We start from the raw sequence: 20,777 nt of genomic DNA on the forward strand, positions 1-20,777 counted from the left end.
CGCAAAGGGAGAGGCCACAACAGTGAGAGGCCCCTGTACCGCAAAAAAAAAAAAAAAAAAAAAGAAAAGAAAATACTCTCTCTGACACTATAATTGTAATTCTCTGTTCAATACTATCAATATAACGGTGGACACATGTCATTACACATTTGTCCAAAATCGCAGAATGTATACTAAGATGAACCCTAATGTGAACTACGGACTTTCGGTAATAAGAATATTGTCAGTGTCGGTTCATCACTTGTCACAAACATACCACTTTGTGGGGGATGTTCAGAATGGGCGGTTATGCGTAGGGGGACATGGCAAACAACGGTGCCTTCCTTTCCGTTGTGCTGTGAACTAAAACTGCTCTCAACAAATTAAGGTCTAAAAATGTATATAGAGAGGCACAATAATAAGTTATCCAAAGATGATATTTCTAAAAGAACTGATTTTTCCCCCTATTTATATTAATTACTCCCATTTGGCTCTCTATTTGGATTGACATGTCAATCAAAGGCAACTACAATATTCCATCTTGAGCCGGTTCAAATCATAGGCACCCAACGGAACAGCACAGCTACCACCACAAAAAGAATGTCCTCTCTTGAAGTGACAGGAGGAAGGGCTTAAATAAAAGAAAGTAACTTTCTCAGTTCTCATTTAGATATTTTATGACTTAAAAAAAGTCTCATCCCACCTGATTTGGATTATGAGCAAAGGAAACCCTAGCAAAAAGCTGATTTAAAAGGAGACTGCACAAGTGATATACTGGCTGCTCCTCTCCTGACCTAGGACAGGGCCCTCTCATTCTACCTTCTAATAGTCATATAAGAGCCCAGTCAACAAACTTGTCACAACTCAAAATAGTCAACAATTTAACCGTTATTCAGTAAGGCTAATATATTTGACCCACATCACTGATGCCTTGAATCTACGGCAACAATGCTTCCTCTCTCCCCACCTGATAATCTTCATCCCCTCTCCACCCCAAGACAGTGAAAAGGATGTCTATGTGATCACTACAATCCTTGCAGCTTCCTATGCCTTAACTGTAAAACATCACGTGAAGACCCTGTATGGCAGGGACTGGAGGAGGTGGCTCCAAGGTGCTCTTTATTTTAGAAAGCCTGTTCATACGCCAGCAAAGCATCCTTTTAGAACCAAGGCCTCCACTACCAAACCATCTGCTACAACAGCACTTACCAGTGGCTGCACTCATACAACCTAGGTCCTTCTCACTCTTAATAGCCATCTAGCCCATTTTCTACCTCAGATTATGGCCATCTTTTTCTTTTTCTCCCTACTTCCACATTGGACTTTTGAGACTTCAAATGACTCAAAACTAGAATTTCAGTCCTAATACAAATAAAAGTGACAACTCCAATCCAGAAGATCACCCACTGCCAGCTTTGAGAAACAGGTAGCATAAGGTCCCCAAACTATTAATAGCCACCAATGTCTTTTTCTTTTTAAAGCCCTCGCAGCTAGGAAAAGTAGGTATCATCTGCTGAAATTTACAGTACACTTTCAACCTTACAACAGGGTCAGAATATTACTGTCAGAGGAAAGGCTGGAGCTGCCTTTTAAAAAGGACTTGCAAAATGGTAGATTTACCAAGGTCCAGATCTAGTTTCCAGGCTGAGCAGCTAGACCTCATCCACACCCAGAGGACAGATCTATCTTTCCAAGGGCAGAGTCACATTAACTAAACCTACAAGACAGACCTGTAAAACCACAATATCCAAAACGACTCTCATCCTCCCGGTGTGGGCAGGCCCACACAAACAGCCACATCATCATTAGGATGTTGTTTGATGAGCACGTAAGCCAATCTAGAGGTCAGACAGACTGAACATTTAATGACATCAGCCTTACCTGGCCTGATGAACCCGCATCACAAAAGGAAGGGTACTGCCCACACTACCAGATCAATCCAGAGCAGTCACCCTCCACTAAAAGGCACAAAGTCCTCGCCCCGGGACAAGGGCGGAATGTCTAAACCATCAGTTCTGACTGACGCATCCTCTCTGTAGCTATCCAATCAGGTTACCAACTGAATGTACAGTTCAAGACTAGTCATATCCTTGATTGACTATTGGATGTTTTTTTAAAAAACGGATATTTTTGAGACAAGCTGAAAGAGTGATTGGGACTGTATGCTAGATAACTGAGTCAATGCTGATTTTCTTAGATGTGGTTGGGTAGGAGAATGTCCTTGTTCTTTTTTTTTTTTTTTTTACAACTTTATTGGAGCATAACTGCTTCACAATGGTGTATTAGTTTCTGCTTTATAACAAAGTGATCAGTTATACATATACATCTGTTCCCATACCCCTTCCCTCTTGCGTCTCCCTCCCTCCCACCCTCCCTATCCCACCCCTCCAGGTGGTCACAAAGCACGGAGCTGATCTCCCTGTGCTATGCGGCTGCTTCCCACTAGCTATCTACCTTACGTTTGGTAGTGTATATATGTCCATGCCTCTCTCGCTTTGTCACAGCTTACCCTTCCCCCTTCCCATATCCTCAAGTCCATTCTCTAGTAGGTCTGTGTCTTTCTTCCCATCTTACCCCTAGGTTCTTCATGACATTTTTTCCTTATATTCCATATGTATGTGTTAGCATACGGTACTTGTCTTTCTCTTTCTGACTTACTTCACTCTGTATGACAGACTCTAGGTCCATCCACCTCACTACACATATCTCAATTTCATTTCTTTTTATGGCTGAGTAATATTCCATTGTATATATGTGCCACAACTTCTTTATCCATTTATCGGATGATGGACACTTAGGTTGTTTCCATCTCCGGGCTATTGTAAATAGAGCTGCAATGAACATTTTGGTACATGATCCTTGTTCTTAAAAGATGCATGCTGAAATACTGAAGGGTAAAGCATCAGGATGCCTAAAACTAACTGGCAAAGGGGAGTGTTTAGGTACACAGAGATGGAGCACCTGTGGCAAAATGTTAACAATTAACCACTGGTCAATCCAATGAAGGAGATGTTGGGGTCCCTCGCACTGATTTTTTTTTTTTAACTTTTCTGTGGATTTGAAAATTTGCAAAATAAAACATGGTCTTAAGACTACCTGTCTCAGGAAGAAAAACTCGTAATACACAATCAATATAATCTCTTAAAGTTGAACAGAGATACGAAATCAAAGCTACTTTAAAATATGAGCACCAGAGCTGACCAACAGACATGAAATACAGTGTACATATATGTAGTTTACAATTTTCCACTAGCCACACTAAAAATAAACAGGTGAAACCAAAAAAAAAAAAATATGAGCAAAGACCTTTCTATATTTAAGACCACTACTACAACTTCAAATGTTTCTATTTTAAAGCTTAGCAAAAAGATATAAAAACCACTGAGATGTTCAAAGTGTCTCAGTGTCGAAAACCGAAGTCTTTTTCCCCCTAGCTCCCACAGAAAATATAACAGACAAAAAGTATCCCACCACTGTAAGGAAATGATTCAGCCAGTGCACTCCTGGATTTAAAAAGGGAAGGATGTCAGCTCACCAATGTGAACAGTCATGTAGGCTGTCATGCAGGGCTTTCCGAAGCACCGAGTCCTTGTCATAAATGCCCCAGGTAGCTTGTAGTACTGAATCAAGTAAGCAGTCTCCTGCAGTTCGGTTCCAAAGTGCATACAGTCGACTGTCCAAACGTGTAGCCAATTCCAAGGACCAGTTTATAATTGGAGATTCTTCTTCTAACTCTATATGAAGAATTTAAATAACATGTTCATATAAAACATTAATAAAGGAAACTGAAGATGATTCAAAGAAATGGGAAGAGATCCCATGCTCTTGGATTGGAAGAATTAATATTGTTAAAGTGGCCACACTACCCAAAGCAATCTACAGATTTAACACGATCCCTATCAAATTACCCATGACATTTTTCACAGAACTAAAACAAATAATCCTAAAATTTACATGGAACCATAAAAGACCCAGGACTGCCAAAGCAATCCTGAGGAAAAAGAATAAAGCAGGAGGTCTAACCTTCCCAAACTTCAGACAATTACTACAGTAATCAAATCAGCATGGTATTGGCACAAAAACAGACATACGGATCAATGGAACAGAATAGAAAGTCCAGAAATAAACCCGCACACCTATGGTCAATTAATCTTCAACAAAGGAGGCAAGAATATACAACGGGAAAAAGACAGTCTCTTCAGCAAGTAGTGTTGGGAAAGTTGGACAGATGCATGTAATAAAGTTAGAACACACCCTCACACCACACACAAAAATAAACTCAAAATGACTTAAAAGACTCAAATACAAGACATCACACCATAAAACTTCTAGAAAAGGACACAGGCAAAACATTCGCTGATACAAATCGTACCATTTTTTTCCTTAGGTCAGTCTCCCAAAGCAATAGAAATACAAACAAAAATAAACAAATGGGACCTAATCAAACTTAACAAGCTTTTACACAGCAAAGGAAACCATAAACAAAACAAAAAATCAACCTATGGAATGGGAGAAAATATTTGCAAACCATTTGACTGACAAGGGCTTAATTTCCAAAATATACAAACAGCTCATACAACTCAACAAGAGAAAAACAAACAACCCAATTGAAAAATGGGTAGAAGACCTAAACAGACATTTCACCAAAGACATACACATGGCCAACAGGCACATGAAAAGGTGCCCAACATCGCTAATTACTGGAGAAATGCAAATCAAAACTAGAATGATATACCACCTCACGCTGGTCAGAGTGACCATTATTAAAAAGTCTACAAATAACAAATGCTGGAGAGGGTGTGGAGAAAAGGGAACCCTCCTACACTGTTGGTGGAAAGGTAAGCTGGTACAGCCATTATGGAAAACAGTATGGAGATTGCTCAAAAAACTAAAAATAGAGTTGCCATACGATCCAGCAATCCCACTCCTGGGCACATATCTGGACAAAACTATAATTCAAAAAGATAAATGCTCCCCTATGTTCAAAGCAGCACTACTCACAACAGCCAAGACATGGAAACAACCTAAATGTCCATCAACAGATGAATGGATAAAAAGATGTGGTACAATGGAATACTCCTCAGCCATAAAAAAGAATGAAATAATGTCATTTGCAGCAACATGGATGGACCTAGAGATTATCAGACTAAGTGGAGTAAGTTAGAAAGAGAAAGACAAATACCATATGATATCACTTATATGTGGAATCTAAAATGCGACACATATGAACTTATCTACGAAACAGAAACAGACTCACAGACATAGATAACAGACTTGTGGTTGCTAATGGGGAAGGGGGGGTGGGAGTTTGGGGTAAGCAGATGCAAACTAGTATATACAGGATGGATAGATAACAAGGTCCTACTGTATAGCACAGGGAACTATATTCAATATCCTGTGATAAACCATAATGAAAAAGAACATAAAAAAGAATGTACGTATAACTGAATCACTTTGTTATACAGTAGAAATTAACACAATATTGTAAATCAACTTACTTCAACATAAATAAGTAAATAAATAAATAAAATGTTCATTTTCATGCTTCTGCAATTAAGAAATATTCAGTGGAAGAAAGAACCTGTTCTCTACAAGTTAATATTTATTATGTAATTTACTAATAAACACCAAAATAATTCTGATCAACTGAAATATAAACCTTTTGAGTAGCTGAAACACCTTAAGGCTCTAGAACAATCACCTTAAGGCTCTAGAATAATTTACTCCATTTTTAAATTCTTCATGATCTATTTTCTAAAAATTTTTAATATGAAAATATACTCATTCTAGAATAGGAAACAGAAAACCAAGGTTTAAAAATGTTTATACCTTTATCCACTCTACCACAGTTAAGAGCTATGAATGAGCACTTCTAAGAGCACAATACAACACTGTTCTTAAGGACATTACATTTTCAATTTAAAGTAGATACAAAATATGTTGACCATACACCAAACTATTCCAAACCTTACAAAGCAAAAAGTTTATTGAAATCAATAAAAGATAAATTATACTCATTAATTCCATGCTTACCTTTTTGAACATCTCTATCAAGCACCTCATCAAATAATTTTTCTTGGACTGTTGGAGGCAAGTCTTCAATATCTACAAAGAAAAACCAGATTTAAAAAATCTTTGTATGTCTCATAACTTTAAAAATTTGATGCCAGCATCTAACAGTAACTTCCTCTAAAATAACTCCCTTCCCACTGAAGCCTGTCGAATAGCTTCTTTTAAAAAACATGCATGTATCTCGTGTGTGTGTGTGTGTGTGTGTGTGTGTGTGTGTTTATGAGGTGTAAAATATTTCCTTTCTGTACTTCATTATCAAAACTGTGATCTATCTACAAATAATAAAAAGAAAATCATTTGGACCAGTAATTATATACAGCTATTGTCAAAACAACAAGAGATAACAAATGTTGATGAGAATGTGGAGAAAAGGGAACCCTTGCGCACCAGTGGTGGGAATGTAAACTGGTGCAGTCTCTATGCAGAACAGTATGAAGTATCCTCAAAAACTTAAAACTATCATATGATCCAGCAATCTCACTTTTGGGTACACAGCCAAAGGATATGACAACAGGGTATAAAAAAGGTATTTGTACCCCCATGTTGGTTGCAGCATTACTCGCAATAGCCAATATGTGAAAACAACCTACGTGTCTATCAATGGGTGAATAAATAAAGTAGATGTGATATATCTATACAATGCATTATTATTAAGCCATGAGAAAGAAGAAAATCATGCCATTTGCAACATACAGAAGGGCCTTGGAGACATTATGCTAAGTGAAATCAGCTCAACAGAGAAAGACCAATATTGTAATGGTATTACTTACATATGGAATCTTAAAAAAAAAAAAGTCAAACTCATAGAAACAGAGAGTAGAAAAGCAGCTGCCAGGGGCAAGGCAGGAAGGGATAGGGAGAAATTGCTAAAAGAGTACCAACTATAAGCCATAAAATGAAGACAGCTAGGATTAAATGCAAAACATAGTAACAATAGTCAGTAACGCTGTATTGTACAATTGAAATTCACTAAGAGAACAAAACTTAACGTTCTCACCCAAAATATAAATAAATAGATAAATGAATGTGAGGTGATGAATGTGTTAATTAACTAGATGGGGGGAATCTAGTTAATTAACAGTCAACTTTCACAATGTATGTATAAATCAAATCACCACAAAGTACACTTTAAATATTTTACAATTTTCTATGTCAATGATAACTTAATAAAGTTGAAATAAAAGAAAAAAGAACGGAGCTATCTAATATTCAAGTTAAAATAACAACAACAACAAACAAACAAATTTTTGTCTGTTGTCTTCCCTCCATACTCTCAACCTCTGCTCAGGACTGTTATTTTCAGACTTTAGAATCTCCTTATACAAGTTACTGAGCCATTCATTTTGGCACGCAGATTTCTGTCTTCCTCACCTTCTCAAATTCTCTATGCCCTGTTCAGTTTACTAATTGAGTAGTCTAGAGTAAGAAGCATTACCCTTACAAAAAATGTTTTAAACTTAGAACTATTTTCAACTTAAAATCTAATCATCACTTGAAGTACTAAGTTTAAATATACAGAGTGCATTTCAAATGAAATTTGTCTGATTTTTAAAAGCTTAGTTGTTATTTTCTACCATTTTGTAAATACCTCTGTTCATATCTCAATATACAAAAAGCTCAAAACACTCAAAACCAAAATGTAAGTTTTATTTAGAACCTTTTGGTGTTTACTGCATTTATTCAATGCCAACTGACAAAAACAGCCTGGAAGACATTTCCACTTGTCATGGAACTGAAAAATAAAACGTTGCTTCACAAATCTAGTAGAAATTATCGTAGTCAGTGAAGAAAGTAATGACACTTTCAGAAGAATGCCAGTATCTTTGACTCAAATAACTTGACTCTACCCATCAAAAACTCATGTCCTGATCTTACCTCCTAATATCAGGTAACCAACAGTTATCTATGAAAAGAAAAAGAAAAAAAGCAGACTGATAATATTCTAAAGTAAAAACAAAGAGAAAAATAAATGGATAAAACAGACTTTTTTAAATATCTGAGGCCCACAAAGAAGTCACTTATTATCAGCTGCTGTCTTCCTGTCAGCTCTAAGGCATTACTTTATAAATGGCCCTTGTACTGGTCACTTCCGGTAAAACAGGGTAATCAAGTAATTTAAGATCCACATATAGCAGCTAAGTTATCTGTTTTCTAACAGAAACATTTTCATTCAGACATCAAACAATGATAATACAGTGGAAATGTATTGTCACACAGAGATTTGGAGTTACCTGCTGGCAACGTAAATGTTACAAGGTCAGTTAGGAAATAGCAAGCACAATCCCCCTTTCTCTGATGAAGAGAGGCGGCCACCTCACGCCGGATTTGCTCTGTCAGTTCAGGACACACCATTGCTGGAATACACTTTGCGGCTTGTTGAGACACCTGAAACACAAAAGAAACCTTCCTCTACATCTCATTTATCATCAGTGGAAGCAGAAAACAACAGTGTGTAAAAGAAATGACCAAAATTTCCCAGGAACTCAAGGTGCTTTTGTTTTTGTTGTAAATATGTGAGGTACTGGGTGTTCTTTCCTCAATAGTATAAGTATGTATCAGTACAGCTTCCCTGGAAAACAGTGATAAAAATGCTTTACCCTCTCAACTCAGTAGTTCTACCTTCTAGTGGACTTTATCCCAAGGAAATACACAAAGATGCATATAAAAATTGATGTAAAATGATGTTGTTCACAAATGTTCATCACAGGAGCGGGAGGGAGGACAGAAAACAAAGCAAGAACAACCGTCGAGCCCCTAATAAAAACATTCTTAATAAACGGAATTCTAGCTCACGGAGAAAGAGGTAAGTACACACACTCTTCTGCTCTGTTAAGAATAGTTCAAATACCTTGACTTACAATAAAGAAACGCATGATTTTTTTAAATAAATTTATTTATTTTTAGTTATTTTTGGCTGTGTTGGGTCTTCATTGCCATGCGCGGGCTTTCTCTAGTTGCAGCAAACGGGGGCTACTCTTCATTGCGGTGCGCGGGCTTCTCATTGCGGTGGCTTCTCCTGTTGCGGAGCACGGGCTCCAGGCGCGCGGGCTTCAGTAGTTGTGGCTTGCGGGATCTAGAGCACAGGTTCAGCAGCTGTGGCTCACGGGCTTAGTTGCTCTGCGGCATCTGGGATCTCCCTGGAACAGGGGTCAAACCCGTGTCCCCAGCACTGGCAGGTGGATTCCTAACCTTTAAACGGTTAGTTCCCAATGACTTCAAATCCCTCCCCACTTGTTACAATTCTGATTTTTTTTTTTTTTTTCTGTTTTTGGCCGCACCACACAGCACGCGGGATCTTAGTTCCCCGACCAGGGATCAAACCCGCAGCCCCTGCTGTGGAAGCACAGCATCTTAACCACTGGACCGCCAGGGAAGTCCCTATAATTCTTAATTTTTTAAAAAAGCATCTGGCTTTTTAAAAAAAAGAAAAGTGCAGAAGTGTAGAACAGACAACAAATCTCTGCAGCAGTACAATTCGATGGGAATGAAATCTGAGCCCCGGTGTAGTGAGCACTACCACAGAGAACCTCTAAACAAGGAGGTGGCTAGAACTTTCCTGACCTTTTTAAATGATGAATAACAACAAACGATGAAAAGGCATTATCTTACATTTACCTTGTACTCCTTTTGTGGAGCTCAAGAAATCTATATACAGAGAATTCTGAAATCCAAGGTGAGTATCTGCTAAAGAGGAAATGAGTCTGGTGTGACCCTGAGCGACCCAGTTAGCTCTGTTCTCTGCTGTCACTACAGATGCAGCCACTAACCTGGACGACCTTCCTGAATGCAGACTTCTGGTCACAAGTGGGGCTTGGAGCAGCAGATCTTCCAACAAGCCACACAAAGACTAAGTTTTACTGATAATGTCATCTACATAACACACGTGGACAGCTTAATTGTAATTACTATTAAGGTAAGTAAACAGTATTTCAAAAACCCTGCATACCCAACACAACCATTAGACATCCTATTCTGAAAACTACACAAAAATTCAATTCTCCTAAACTTTACTAGCCAGGATTACCAGTAACAATGAAATTGTCACCACATCTTATCTCCATGAGCCCAATCTAAGTAAGCAACACTAAAAACTGTGGAAAACCAAATATTAAATATTTTCAGAATATAACGGACTATTTCTCAAGTCAAAGCATTAAAATGCATCTCAAAAGTAAATTCAAAAATAGCTTATCCCAATGTGCTAACCCTCGGCCCCTTTCCAAAATCCCGGGAAGATTTTTTTCAAAAATAACTTGGACTGAAACCTGAATATTGCAAACACCCCAAGAGAAACCTTACAGCTGGTGAACGGCCTCTAAGCTTCCTTCTCCCGCCACCATCCTTAAGCATATGTCCCTGAGGCCTGCCTCTCATCTTCTAGCCCAGGGGCCCCCAACAGCCGGGCCGTGGACCAGTACCGGTCTGCGGCCTGTTAGGAACCGGGCCGCAGAGCAGGAGCGGAGCAGCAAGCCAGCGGTGCTTCATCTGCCGCTCCACATCGCTCTCATGACCACCTGAACCATCCCCCACTCCCGCCTCCCCTCCCCACCGTCTGTGGAAAAACTGTCTTCAACGAAACCGGTCCCTGGTGCCAAAAAGGCTGGGGACCGCTGTTCTAGCCTCTTCAGCCTCATGAGTCTCAACCGTCTCCTTAGGCTACTGGTTAACTTAGGGTCCATGAACTTGGGAAGGGACCATGAATTAGAATAGGAATTTCAATTAAATTTAAATCCTTCATTTTCACTAACCTCTTGCCTACACTTAAAATGCATTTTCTTTTTTTTCTTTTTTTTTTTTTTTTGCGGTACGCGGGCCTCTCACTGCTGTGGCCTCTCCCGTTGCGGGGCACAGGCTCCGGACGCGCAGGCTCAGCGGCCATGGCTCACGGGCCCAGCCGCTCCGCGGCATGTGGGATCTTCCCGGACCGGGGCACGAACCCGTGTCCCCTGCATTGGCAGGCGGATTCTCAACCACTGCACCACCAGGGAAGCCCAAAATGCATTTTCTTATACATCACATATATTTAATATTCTGATAACTATTTCAATATAACTGATTTCCTTTGTAATCCTATTTTTTATTTTATACATTTAAAAACAGTATTTTGAAAAGAAGTCCATAGGTTCCACCAGACTACAAACAGCATCCATTATCTAAAATCCAAGTAAACCCCCTGGCCCAGACACATATTCCCAAAACATAATATTCTCCTGTTGCCATCCCCAAAGTACTTATGGCTCTGTGCCCTGTCTGCAGACACATCCCTTCGTCCAGACTCATGCTCTCCCCCTTCCAGTCTCCCTACTGGCCCCTTCAGCTCTGTCCTGTAGAGTGCCGACTCCACTGAGACTAAATTCCATCACTGATTTTGTTCTTTCCCTAGAACAAGCCTCCTTTCCACCTCCCCCATCTTGCACCAGGGTGGTCTATGTGTACCACAGAATATAGCAAAAATTATAGTATATCGCTCCCTACATGAGGTTATATAGAAAAGACACTACAGTTTCCACTTGAATCATTCTCTCATGCCCTCTCCCTCTCTTGGATCACTTGCTCTAGGTGAAACCAGCTACCACATCACAAGCAGCCCTACTGAGGGGCCCACGTAACAGGGATTTGAAGCCTCCTGCCAACAACCAGGTGAGTGTACTTGGAACCAGATCCTCTAGTCCCCGTCGGGCCCCTGGCAGTTTGTAACCTCATGAGACCTTGAGCCAAAATCATTCAGCTAAGCTGCTCTGGACTCCTTACTCTCAGAAACTGTGATAACAAGTGTTTGTTGTCTTAAGCTGCTAAGTTTTGAGGGGATTTGTTACACAGCAGTAAATAATAAATACACTGGGGGTCTACTGTCTTCCTGCTGTTCGTCCCCAGAATGCTCTCAGGAGGCCAGTGACTTACACCAGTCCCTCCAGAACCTTCTCATAGTCCTCTACCAGCCTGAGAGAAACCTATGTATCCCCTAAAGACTTGGGCCTTGGTTCACAGCTGCCTCCTTTCCCCTGTCTCCAGCCACCACCAGCAACTATAACTCCACATGCCAGCCCTTCCTGTACACAACTGGGCGTCACAACACAAATGCAGCCAGACCTCAGACACTACAGGAACTACTTCTTACTGTTCCATCCCATGTTCCAGAACTCTGGTCTCTCTAATCACACAGCTGCTTTTCAAACAGTCCCCTTCTCCCTTATCCTCAGTAAGCCTGCCCTTTGTTTTCAGCATGGCTGTCTCTCAAGCCCTCCTTTGCTCTATCAGGTGGCCCCTGGTTACACTGGACTCTTACCAAACTAAAGATATGGCTAGCCATCTCAATCATGCTTTCATCTAACGTTCATATTTATTAATCCCCTCACCCCATGCTTTGTACATAAATGTTCCCAGATATTGGCGAACTTAAATGTGCAAGTAAGTATACGCAGGAGTATACTGACCAAATTGGATCTGAATCCACAACTGATCTAACTCTCTGCACTTTTACCCTATTTCTTTTATCATTAAAAAATAAAAATTACCTGGGGATTTCCCTGGTGGTCCAATGGGTGAGACTCTGCACTCCCAAGGCAGGGGGCCTGGGTTTGATCCCTGGTCAGGGAACTATATCCCACATGCATGCTGCGACTAAGAGTCCGCGTGCCGCAACTAAGAGTCCGCATGCCGCAACTAAGAGTCCGCATGCCACAACTAAAAAGTCCACATGCCGCAACTAAGATCCCACATGCCACAAATAAGATGTGGAGCTGCATAAATAAATACATGAATAAATAAATATATTTGTTAAAAATTACCTGGATAATATAGTCACATCCTAATTCATCTGCAACCTCTGTCATTTGTAACAGGTACCTAGTTATCTAATCCAGAAACCCCAGAATCAACTCTGACCCCTACCTCACCATTACTCCCCATGGCCAATCTATCCACTTAGCTCTGCCTACATCACCAGCATCTCTCTCAAACCAGCCCACTTCTTTCCTTTGCTGTTGCCACTACTGTCCCAGCAGAGTTCCTGCCAGCATCACTGCAGTGTCCTGCTAACCAGGCTTGCCCCTCTCTAAAGTGAGCAGCCAAAGCACACTCTGATCTTGTCACCCCCCTGCCCCTCTACCTAACCCTTTTTAAAGGCTTATTCTGCCCTCAGAATAATTTTCAAATTCTTTGGCCTAGAAGAGCCTTCACACTGCGTCCCCTACTTGCCTCTCTCACTTCCCCTTCGCCATCACAACCCTGCTGAGCCACCTGCAAGTTCCAAATTTGCCACAAATACCAAATACCAACACCCTTGCCTCAACTCCCTTCTCTCCACCTACTGTTTGAGGCTAATTCCTCCTACGCCTTCCTTCATTTTACTCTCAGCTAAAATATTACCTGCTACAGGTAAGAAGGTAAGATACCCCAAAACACTTTCTCAAGCACTCTCCACAGAACCCGGCATTTACATCTCTGAAACTGCACTCCAGGGATTTCCCTGGTGGTGCAGTGGTTAAGAATCTGCCTTCCAATCCAGGGGACATGGGTTCGAGCCCTGGTCCAGGAAGATCCTACATGCCGCAGAGCAACTAAGCCCATGCGCCACAACTACTGAGCCTACACTCTAGAGCCCGCGAGCCACAACTACTGAGCCTACACTCTAGAGCCCGCGAGCCACAACTACTGAGCCTGTGTGCCACAACTACTGAAGCCCGCATGCCTAGAGTCCGTGCTCCGCAACGAGAGAAGCCACCGCAACAAGAAGCCCACACACCGCAACGAAGAGTAGTCCCCGTTCGCCACAACTAGAGAAAGCCCGCTCGCAGCAACGAAGATCCGAGGGAGAGAGGGAGAGAGGGAGAGAGGGAGAGAGGGAGAGAAAGAAAAAGGGAGAGGGAGAGAAAGAGAGAGAGAAAGAGAGAAAGAAAGAAAGAAATTTTTTTCGGAAAAAAACTGCACTCTCTACAGAATAACTGTACCTAGAGATTCACTGAAGGAAGAGCCAATGTCTTCACAATTATACCCCTTTTATGCACAGTGCCTAGCACATAGTAGGTACTCCATAAATGTTAGTTGAATGAATGACAGATACATCCCAGTTTTTTTTAAATCAAACATATGACTCAAATATTGTAGCAAAATGTCCTGTTTTAAAAACACATATCCTTAAAAATTATTTACTTCTGTTGAAGTCTAAGCTTAATGTCATTTTTAAAAGAGGATAGAAGATTGAATCTAAAACATTTAAGAACTGAGAAACATTATAACATCAAACATGAAAACGAGAGAACACATTTCCTTCATGTGAAAGAATGTTTAACCAAACTGTCACCCTCACCTCTGTAAGCAATATCGCTAGCATGTCCTGCCTCTGGAAACGTATAGCCAGGTGCACCAGGGTGTAGCCAACGTCGAAAGCAGAAGGACGGTTCAGCAAGCGCACTTCATCTGCAGTGAGCTGACGGGCAATGTCCCCTCCTGATGATTTGTATGCTTCTATAGCAGCTAAATCACCTTCTACAACCCCTAAAACAAGCATCAAGACAGAAAAAAGTTCAATTTTATTTTTCTTCAAAAAGCATAAACCTGTAGCATTCACTCTAAACTCTGATTCTCTGTGCTTCCTGGATCCCGAGGCATCATTTAAATGTCCTATAGAATATAAGGAAAATTATAGTGTATCCCTTTCCCTTTCATTTCCTTCCAGAAGTAGAACTGCCTAGTTAGGCACTTACTATCACATTAGTGCTGGTTCCATGCTCTGGTAATGTTTAGAGAAATTATTAGAATATATTAATTGGATCAAAGATCAACAATCTAGTGTGAGTAACTAGACTTCACAAAAGACACTAAGTTCCTGTTCTGGTCCTGGCTCTGCAGAAACCAAGGAGACAGGGATGTGCTTCCCATTGGTGCTGGGCTGCTTTTGCCCTTTATTCTGTCTTTTTTTTTTGGCGCACTGGGCAGCTTTGCAGGATCTTAGTTCCCCGACCAGGGATCAAACCCAGGCCCACAGCAGTGAAAGCGCCAAGTCCTAACCACTGGACTGCCAGGGAATTCCCTATGCTGCATTTTTAAAGCTGGATCAAAACAAATGCTGAGCCTTCCACACTACTGTTTTGTTAGCTTGGAGACAATTTAGAGCAGTCAAAACCATTTTTAATGTAAGTAAAAGTTAGTAATATTTGGATTTCAGAATTTCTCTTAGCCAAGTCTTCCTTACACCCATTAAGAATTATTAATACAGTAAAACTTGAGCTAGATGATTCTGAACAGAAACAGGCTAAAATAAAACACTATAAACCAGTTGGGGAGTAGAGATACAAAACAAGTATCAATTTTTCCAAACCTATAAAGAACCTTCCATTCCCATTGAACCATGCTATTATTCTTAACACAAATTAATGTTAGGTAATAACAAAAATCCTATTTACTAAGCAGTACAGTACATCTATGGATAATAAACAGCCTTGGCAAAAAATGAAGGTATAGGTTAGCTTCAAATTTACCACAAATAGTATTAAACACACATACAAACACACACGACTGTAGGACTAAATAACTTTGTTTCCTAAATTACATCAAGAAAAATTTGTTACACAAAATGCTACTACCAGCTAGAAATATTCTTAGGGTACTTTAAAAGAAGCATTTTAAACTGCTATCTTGAATTAGGAATTAGATAAATAAGACCTATTCCTTAGAGTATTACAGATTGGTACAATGCAACAAGTTCCCCTGTTATTAAAAATAACAAAGCTTTAAAATGATGATTTCCACATTCACTGAATGCCCATGACACATAAAGCAATATGCTGGGCACTGTGAAGAAACATAAAGACAGTAAAAACATGATTCCTGTACTCAAAACAGTCCTTCATCACATTTGTGAGCCATAAAAAGCCAGCTTCCAAGTTTTCCAACTCTGGGATCAAAGATCCCTTCTGCAAAACTAGATCCTCTCGCCAGAAAAATGACCCTCTCCCCCTGAAACATATATTTTTCAGGTTAACAATCCATGATTTCAAATGAGAATAACTTATAGAAATTTTTATTTTCACAGCAACGTAGGTTAATACATTTCTCAATATAAACACCTAAGGACAGCTATAGCCCCCACTACAATACATAAAGGACTTCAACACACCCTTACAAGGCTTAGTGCCCTGGAGAAATCATCAAGGCTAAAATGTAATATAGTTGGCATGAGATAAGGGGAGGTGAACCTCCTCAAAAGGGCAAACCTGAAGAACAGACACACAAATCTAAAATCTGCTTAACTTGTTTTAATGAACAGATGAGAATCATCTAGTAGAGCTCGTAACTTTTTGAATAATTTAATGCTGTATATTTTTTTCAAACTGAACATGCCTTACTCCATTTCCTTTTGTGTGTAGCTATTTCCTTATGAAGGCAACTACTGTTCACTTCAGGTGAACTTCAGGTATGTGCAGTATCACCACACCTTTTACAGTTTTTAGCTTCAACCTAAAAATATATATTTATAAAATTTCTTTGTATGATGTAAGAAATGTTCTAGGCACTTCCAAAAGCAACACAAGGACCAAAAAGTCTGATCAATTTACCTGAAAAGATAAAGAGGAAGACCTGCACAGTACATGTATATGCGTGTGTGTGTGTGTAAATACACACATATATTTTTTTGTTTCCCAAAGACAAAGATGAAGTAGTCTAAAGGTAAACGTCAACTAACTTTGTTCTTTTGGTTGGAGGAACGGGAGACCTTCTAAATCACTGTCTTCACTATTTTAGCTAACTCATCAAATAGCTGATGTCTGAAAGAATCTCATCTTAGAAATACTTGCTTAAGAATTCATTTCCTCTCTGTTTCTGAAGGATTTCTGTAATTAGAAACTAATTAGCTAGCCAAAGGTGGGGAGGGTTACAGACCAAACAGCACAACAAAGTCAGCAACTGTGCTTTGGAATTATGATTTACAGTCTGCCTTCAAACTAAATGTTTTTAATAAAAACAGAACTTCAAATGATGAACTGCATGGTACGTGAATTGTATCTCAATAAAGCTGACATATACACACACAAACTGGACTTCTATTTGGCCTAATCCAAGACATAAAAAACAATTATTTCCCCTGACCACAAGCTCTGCACTAAATTGCAAATAGGGAATCCTGCCGCCCCTAGCATGGAATATACACAGGAGGGCAGAAAATGAGGGTGAACAGAATAGAGATTCTGTTCTCTATTCATCACAGCATAAAAAACCTCCAAACGTTCCAGAACATGAAAAACACAAATTTAAGTATAGGGACAAAATAATATTTAAAAGAAAACTATTTTATTGTCTAATGTTTGGGAATATATAACTCCATTCTTTTCATTACCATAATTAAAAGCTCCCAGTTTCAGTTACTGGTGAGTTTCTGGCTACAAAGATGAGTAAATTTATTACAAATCAAATTTCATGAGAATGTCAATGAACTGTCCTAATTTTTGTTGTATCTCTATTACACACTGCTCAAGAGGAGCCAGTGATTAAAGTTTCTTCACAGATGGGTTTTCACTGTAAACATGGTGTCTAAAGAATGTGGCCTATACTGAGATAATTTAAGTTTTAGCTACCACGTGTTTTCTACTTGGCGGGGGAAGCATCAGATTATATGCAAAACAACTTAGAAAATGTCTTTGAGTTCTTCACATAACATTACGTTTTTACCACCTTTTAAGATTACGGAATAAAACGGAAAGCAGAAAAAAAGTAAAAGAGTTGGTAGGTAGGAAAATACAGTAAATAAATCTAAGTGGTAAAACCTCACTTAATGTAACAAAGATCAGGAAAAAGCGGGAAAGTTCCAGCAGAAGAGAAAGAGGTGACGTACACATGCTTTCTAGGTTACTGACATATCACACTATCTCCAAGAGTAACTAAAGCATCTTAATATGTTGTTTTGAAAATTTAACAAACGTTAAATATTACATGTTCTGTCTCTTCCTCTTCCATGTTATGAAGGCAAATTAAAAAGACAGCTGAAGGCACTCTAAGAAGATTAACTTTATAAAACTAACCTGCAGTATCAATATACATTCAACATTGAGTGAAATACACAACTAGCTAAGTGGTGGTGCATAATTACAGATAAAGGGAAGTTAATATACTTTAAAAGCATAAAGACCTGAGAGTAAGTGAAATTAAAAAAAAAAAAAAAGCTCATATTGTTCTGTAAGCTGGGCCAGGAGTAGAATTTAACATATTTTGAAGTCACGGGTCACAACTCACTGGGGACACTTCACAGCTACTATGGAACTCCGTTGGTTAGAATATGGAGCTGGCTCATAGATGTTTAGAAAAGAGACTTATTTTTTCCCCCATATATGGCACCGTTTTCAAAGTTTTGCCTTGTTTCTTTTGACATAAAACCATAATGGTAACTAACTTTGAAAAGAATGCCAAATGGTAAAAAAAAAGCCAGGACTTACCTGAGCCCACATGGGCCAGCTCAACACTACCCTGGAGTTCTATGGTAGCTGTGACATCACAGCATGGTTTATGCTGTGGGGTCAGGGTGGACTTGGAGTCAGCTGGCACAATTTCAGGAGCCCTTAAAGAGAAAAGTTAGTTTTAAGTGGTAATGTTCAGAACGTCCTTTACCATGGTCAGCAGAAAGATGCAGATGTGGGCAGCTGCGAGGTCTGGGTAGTTTTCCTCTACTCAGAGTTTAATTCACTTAACTGTCTTTGCATATTAAAAAGGAAACTCTACCACCCAGTTATACTTTTTCTTCATATTCCTAACCATTTGGCTACAGTTCAAAGACAAACTTGGCTTAGACAGACACAGCAATCTCTTTCAATACTCAAACATGACCTTCTTTTTAAATAAAATGACCTCAATATTTTTAAATGTATCTTAAGTAGACACAAGCTATGGCAATCCCAAAAATAGTTTGAGCAGACCAAACAAATCACCTCCCAGATACATTTTTTTACATAATAACCAAAGGCAACAAGTTAAAATCTACCATTTCTATAGTCCTAGAATAGTGCTATTGAACAATAATCTTTTCAAAAAAACCAAGATGAAAATCACAAATTGGAAATAAATTCTTAATCTAATCTATACTTTATCACGATGGGTTTTTATTCAATTCATTCAATAAACTTACTCCATTATGAAAACATTTATTGATTGACTGATTGATTGCCACACCATGCGGCTTGCAGGATCTCAGTTCCCCAACCAGGGATTGAAAGCAGTGAAAGCCCAGAATCCTAACCACTAGGCCACCAGGGAACTCCTGAAAATATCCTCTTCAAAAAAATTAAAAACTCAAATTATAGGGAAGTCAAAATAATCTCTAAATAAGGCCTTTAAATGTTCTATTATTAACCATGACAAACTATGCCAAATGTAGCTTATACTTTGGTGCTCTTACCTCCTTAAATCTTTGATCAGATTGTTAACAACCAAACTGCTGTGAAAATATAAATCCCCAAAGTCATGAAAAAAATACCTGAATTGATAGAGTACCTTCATAAGAAAGAAGATCTTGCCATGCAGGAAGAATTACTGCTAAAAGCACAATGGAAGGATATAAAGGAACATGTCACAAAGTTATCTTTGGGAAGGTGATCAGAGATGAGGACCAGTGTTAATGGGTTAAAGATGAATGTGAGTTACAATCAGAAAGGTTACTTAAAATATTGCCAAAAAGTCAACTGAAGGGATATTAAAGTTCTTAAAATCTGAGGTTCTGGTCAAATAAAATAGTATATGTCAAAACCACATTCTGCACTGAAACCAAGTCCCAAAAGTTTTTGACTTCAGGTAAAAATTTCATCTGTCAAGTTATCCTGGCCAAATTTGAAACCAAATATTAGACTTTTAGAATTATGTTATTTTAGATTGGCCTTCTAAGAGGAACTGAATAGTCTAGCCACTCTCTTTTACCAGTGAGAAAATCAGAGGGTAAATAAGCATTTTAAAAGGGACAGACAGATAAAAAGAAAACCTCTCATAACTTTATACTATTCAGATTATGTCCATATAACTCTTCTTCTAGCCAAAAATACTGACAGAATTAAGACAGAGAATCATCAAATTAGAAGAGATATTTATAAGTTAGCGCATCTTGATGTGGTCCCCAAGTAGAAGCACAAAACAAGAAAGTCCCTATAATTCACTACTGCAGAAGGTTCCACAGCTTCCGTTAATGCTCATGGCCCCACAACTATCCACATAAAACTATGGATCTACCACCGAATGGTAGATGTTTCCCCAAAGAGTTTCAGGCCCATACCAACAACCCATCAGAATCCTCACTATGGCATGTCTAAAACTGATCTTCATGTTTTCTACGTTTAGGAAAAAATGATACTGCTATCCAACCCAAGTGTCCAAACAAAAAACCTGGGTATCTTTCTTAACTCTCCCCTCAGCCCCAATATCAATTCTTCCAAGTTTTATCCATCCTACCTTTTTAAAGTCTCTCTCAAATACATCCTCCTTGCCCCATTTTCCACTGCCTCCACCTTAGGTCAAGGCCGTACTCTTTCTCACCTGGATTGCTATAATTTCCTCCTTAAAAGCTCTGCTTGCCTCCACTGCTGCCCCCTCCCAATCTAGTCTCTAGGCTATGACCAGAGTGAGCTTCCCAAACCACAAATCAGATTAAGGCAGTCTCCTTCCAACTGTTTACCACTGCCCTTACATTAAGAGTGAAAATCTTCAACCAGATTAACAGGCCTTGAAAGGTCCAGCATTATCCTGCAGCTATT

At 39.3% G+C, this 20,777-nt stretch overlaps 1 protein-coding gene across 2 annotated transcripts in view; it reads right to left on the minus strand.

Moving 5' to 3' along the window:
* Positions 1-20,777, minus strand: part of ZRANB1 (zinc finger RANBP2-type containing 1) — a 63,311-nt gene that overhangs the window by 11,563 nt on the left and 30,971 nt on the right. The window contains exons 2-6 of one of the 2 annotated variants that reach the window (XM_081231299.1): positions 18,480-18,601; positions 14,360-14,547; positions 8,283-8,436; positions 6,013-6,084; positions 3,515-3,713 (exon numbers count right to left, since the gene is read on the minus strand). In XM_081231299.1, the coding sequence (XP_081087425.1) occupies positions 3,515-3,713; positions 6,013-6,084; positions 8,283-8,436; positions 14,360-14,383 (449 nt within the window). In that variant the 5' untranslated portion in view covers positions 14,384-14,547; positions 18,480-18,601. The remainder of the gene's footprint in view (positions 1-3,514; positions 3,714-6,012; positions 6,085-8,282; positions 8,437-14,359; positions 14,548-18,479; positions 18,602-20,777) is intronic. The other variant, XM_081231298.1, reaches the window with a different exon arrangement.

Source organism: Mesoplodon bidens, assembly GCF_964165515.1.
Source record: "Mesoplodon bidens genome assembly, chromosome: 1".
Classification (NCBI taxonomy): domain Eukaryota; kingdom Metazoa; phylum Chordata; class Mammalia; order Artiodactyla; family Ziphiidae; genus Mesoplodon; species Mesoplodon bidens.